Genomic DNA, 4,806 nt, shown 5'->3' with positions numbered 1-4,806 from the left:
TATTGATGTAGAAAATTACACGTCCCCTTTTATCATGCGCTCAGCTGTTGTGCAGAACTTTATTATGGTAAGACATGTGGACAAACAACAATGTCTCATCAAATACATAGGTAGATATATTAGAACAATAAATAAACAGTTTACTTAGCATAATGTTCACCTTAATACGAAACTAACCACATTTCCTCAATTATCTTTCGAAAATGTCAATGACTATTGTTTGCTCGTTTAGGACGTTGCTCCGCCCCCTGTGTTTGTCGTAAACCTGGCTCCTGGCTACAATAAACCCGAGCTAAGAGCGCCCTGGGCTCGCCTCCTTCTCCAAGGCGATCAATCGGATCTCAGGCGTTCTACAAGCACTCTCTTACGTAGCCATCCAGAAGGAGAGAGCTTCAACAACACGGTTGATTTGCTCAACAAAATCTACCTGCTTTCTGAACCATGTCGTTGAGCCCAAAGCATACAACGCCTTTCTCAGTGACTGATATTTTGAGTCCTATCGAGGAGACCTACAAGAAGTTTAGTGGCATGGACGGCGCAGGGAACCTAACCTCTCCACTGGGAGCTTACCGACAGCCTCAGGTTTCCCAGACTGGCATGCAACAGCACTCCATGGGACACAACGCTACCGTGGCGACCACCTACCACATGCCACACACTGTCTCCCAGTTCTCGCACAGTGCCATGGGGGGATACTGCAATGGGAGCATTGGCAACATGGGAGACCTTCCGTCGTACCAGGAAACCATGAGAAATAGCGCAGCAGCAACAGGGTGGTATGGCGCGAACACGGATCCAAGATATTCAACGAGTAAGTCGTTTTTGTTTTATTTTGATTCGTTGTTATTGTTTTGTGAATTGTTTTATGTCACTGTCAGAACTTCTCAAATAAACTTTTAACGAAATGCGGACAGGTTTGAATCAAGAACACTCACCATCATTGAGGAGTCTGACATTACATAATTTTTTAACATGGGAAAAAGTATGTTTTCATTTTATTTAACAAAAAGTGTATTATTATTATTATTATTATTATTGCATTTAAATTAACTTGATTGGTAAAGCTGCATTGTAACCTACATTTGGACAATTACTCACCGGATACAGACCATTGCCAAACTACTTCAGGCAAACAAAACGATACATTTTACATGGCTGAATATTGAATATGCGTATATGTATGTATATTTTTAAGTTTCTAGATTCATGGGACCTTCCACAGGTATGAACATGACTGGAATGGGGACCCTGACAGGCATGGGGGACGCCTCCAGGTCCATGCCACCCCTGCACGCAGCGCCCAGGAGGAAACGACGGGTACTATTCTCCCAGGCTCAGGTGTATGAGCTGGAGAGGAGATTCAAACAACAGAAATACCTCTCGGCGCCAGAGCGGGAACACCTGGCCAGTATGATCCACCTGACGCCGACCCAGGTCAAGATCTGGTTCCAGAACCACAGGTACAAGATGAAGCGGCAGGCCAAGGACAAAGCCGCGCAGCAGCTGCAGCAGGAAAGCAACATGTGTCAGCAACAACAGTCTCCGAGGCGCGTGGCCGTGCCTGTTCTGGTGAAGGACGGTAAACCGTGTCAGAACGGCTCCAACACGCCAACGCCGAACCAGCAGCAGGTACAGCAGCAGCAGCAACAGCAACATAACGGCTCTGGGGTGCTCCCGGCTTCCAGTAATGCCATCAATCAACATCAAAACCAGCAGGTTCACTCCTTAGTTCAGGCCCAAGACCTGGAGGAGATATCACCTAGCCCCCCTTCACTCCACAGCCAGATCAACATGGCGCAGATAGACACTTCTGCTATAGACTACACCAATAACATGGTCAGCTCCAACCTCCTCTACGGCAGAACGTGGTAGGACCTGCTGTCCTTTTACATTTTTATATTTTAACCTGCGGATGAGCTTAAGAGAAAACGAGACATGTATCATGTTGATATACACATCTGTGCGAAAATTGAGCCCTTGGGTGGCTGAGATGACAACACGCTCAGTCGCATCAGCTGGTCAGGGCACATTTTCTTGACATTTCTAAGAGGGAGACTATTTTTGAACATTACACGAAATGGCTGCCCTTGAAACAGATTGTGTCGTTTCGGGACCTTTTATAATCAATGTGATGGACTTCCTCATGATGTTAACGTAGATGGGGACTGGAGGGAAAAGGGAGAGATATAGGTGGGATCAGGTATGAACTCTCAAGGTACTAAACCACCCTTCATTTGCGGTGATAACCTTGGTATAATATGCTATTGATATTGTAAACTAATGTATTCATTTAGACTTAAAGAAAGTAGAAACTGTAGGCCTATATGAAGTTTCATTCCAAAACGCTATATATCAATTTTCAGAAATGTTGGTCACTTTTATTGTTTAAATAATTAAATTATGAAAGAGATTGTTGTGTTTTTTTCACTATCTAATCATTCAATGGGTTATTCAATGAGAGACATGCATTTGATTAAAACCTAGAATTTGATGGTTTAATTTCAGAAAGACAAATAATGATGTTTTTTTTGTTGCTAAATGCTATATATCCTCCTCACTCTCAGAAAAATAAGTAGTATTGCTAGGTTTTACACAGTCAAATGTGACAATTAACACATTTTTTAAATATAGAAATTTATAAATTATACATTTGTACCATCAATAGCCTATTTAATTAAAACAAATATAATTATTAAATACAGGAATATGAGATCTGTAAAACACTTTACATTTGAGTCATTTCGCAGATGCTCCTGAGTGACTTACAGTAAGTGCATCCATCTTAATTAAGATAGCGAGGTGAGACAACAACATATCAGTCAAATACAGGCTATATGATACTAACATTCCATTCCAGCTCAACAACGGATATATAGCGTTTTTCAATAATAATAATCATTCATACACATCTGAAATCAATGAATAAAAACATCGGAGAAAAGTTTTACACACACATAAATGTGCCCATAAGCAATCTGATAAGAAAACAAAAACACATGTGAAAAATTTGTGGATTTAGCGTTTTGGAAATAAACTCTTCATATTTGGCTAACACACGAGAACGCTTTTACCTGTATAATAATTGTTTTGAAGTCGACTTTTTTGTTTTCTTTATTATTTTGTAAGTTAAAACGAACAAATGCGTGATGGCTGCTGTATGTGTTTCAAACCAATTGAACATTAACAATAAATGACTTGAAGTGCGAGCTATTTCTGGCGAATTAATTTTTATAAGGATCTGGTTGGAGTGCGTTTTCTTTATTGTGTGATTGAGACCAAATTGAGTTGGAAAGCAAGGTCGATGGGGTAGCCAACATTGTTCACAGGAGATTTTGCAGAGGCATCGCAAATGTAGGCTGACCAATACACAAAAATATTATAACCTATTGAAAATATTATCCATAAACAATAGTTTTAGGTAAACATAAAGCTACAGCAAGTTTGGCACAGTCTTATTATCGTTAGAATAAAAACCTGAAACATGTTCTATATGTTTTCAATACAGAACTTGTGTGATTCCAAAGCCTTAAGAAGGTTAGTCAACAAAGACTTGTTTTACAAGTTCTTATCCAATTTATGTCTAATAAAGCCATTTCTGCTCTACATGATTAATACAATCAAATGTAATGATATTATCATTATTATTATCATTATTTTTTAAAGTATTACTGTTGTTGGTGTTGTGGCACGTTATTGAATGAAATGTAGATCAATTTGTGATAACCTTTCTACTTAATAATGCACATTTTGAAGTACGTGTTTCTCATCAAGCTAGCAGGCCTATTGCAGCAGCAGTATTTAGAGCGTATGCGCTGACATTCAATACATTTACATTTACAATACATTTACGTAGCCATTTACGTAGCCAATTACGTAGCCCAATGTCGCCTAATGTCGCCTGATTCATGACAGTAAAGTAGGTGTAATGCAACACCAAAAACACTAGTGACATGATGTGTCCAATCAAAGTAATCTATTTTATCCATGTGCGTCGCTACACTATTAAAACAGTATACCAAACTTACTGTGCACACCACATGTTGATGCTGCGATGCACTTTTCTTTGTTATGATAAGGCCTGCTATACATTCCCAGTCGGTTTTAATGGTACAATGTTTTCTATTCTAAAGGTAAAAAAATGTATCACACTGAGTTATACAGCACTTCACTGCAATTAATTTTTTATTCAGTTTTACTCTTTAGTCTCCCTCCATAGGCTATATCCTAACTGTGTACTTTCTATTGCAGTAATGATACTGCAATATACTGTTCTGTACTCAGTTGATCCTGCACTACATCCAGAATACTGCTGTATTCTCCAACATCACTGCGTATACAAACCTATCCTAATATTGTAACTATACAAAATAGCTCTGTTTCTAGCTACTTCTATAAAGTATGAGTTACCACTCTCGAATTGCACGTTTAATTCAAAATATATACAGTAAACCATCACGTACTATTACCACAATATGAACCGTTCTATTTCTACAGTAGTTTTTCCCCACTTTTCAACTGGATCTAAAACAATCTGAATATAATCAAAGAAATATACATGATACAAGTTATTGTAATATTATAATAATGTTGAGGGGCCCTTCTAAAACTAGCAGAGAAATCGAAACCCTCTTTGATAAGTCAATCTTTCATAAGGATGGCATGAAGTTACTACCTCTTAAATATTTGTATTACACTCTCCAAAACATTTAAATCCCAAGTTGTTATCCGTCTCTCTCTGTAGTCTGTCTGGTCTACATCATGATTTGTACTGGACACCTGATAATAGGCCACTGCCTTCCATATCCA

The 4,806-nt window shown here is 38.7% G+C and overlaps 1 protein-coding gene across 2 annotated transcripts; it reads left to right on the top strand.

The window, feature by feature from the left end:
- Positions 1 to 311: 311 nt before the first annotated feature.
- On the top strand, positions 312 to 3,206 carry LOC135525988 (homeobox protein Nkx-2.4-like). Of its 2 annotated transcripts, none has more exons than XM_064953989.1 (2): positions 312 to 811; positions 1,223 to 3,206. In XM_064953989.1, the coding sequence occupies exons 1-2, from the start codon at positions 442 to 444 to the stop codon at positions 1,870 to 1,872; spliced, it is 1,020 nt and encodes a 339-aa protein (XP_064810061.1). In that variant the 5' UTR covers positions 312 to 441; the 3' UTR covers positions 1,873 to 3,206. The 2 variants fall into 2 exon arrangements, with proteins under 2 accessions (XP_064810061.1, XP_064810060.1); XM_064953988.1 differs by having other exon boundaries at positions 1,196 to 3,206.
- Positions 3,207 to 4,806: the final 1,600 nt, after the last annotated feature.

This window comes from Oncorhynchus masou, chromosome 32 (genome assembly GCF_036934945.1).
Source record: "Oncorhynchus masou masou isolate Uvic2021 chromosome 32, UVic_Omas_1.1, whole genome shotgun sequence".
Taxonomy (NCBI): Eukaryota; Metazoa; Chordata; class Actinopteri; order Salmoniformes; family Salmonidae; genus Oncorhynchus; species Oncorhynchus masou.
This window is presented reverse-complemented; position numbering and strand designations above follow the sequence as displayed.

Bases quoted from the DNA above. Each gene is read 5' to 3' on its own strand.
- LOC135525988 (XM_064953988.1), top strand. From the start codon at position 442: ATGTCGTTGAGCCCAAAGCATACAACGCCTTTCTCAGTGACTGATATT. The intron at 812-1,195 runs GTAAGTCGTTTT...TATATTTTTAAG, and splicing joins GGATCCAAGATATTCAACGA to TTTCTAGATTCATGGGACCT.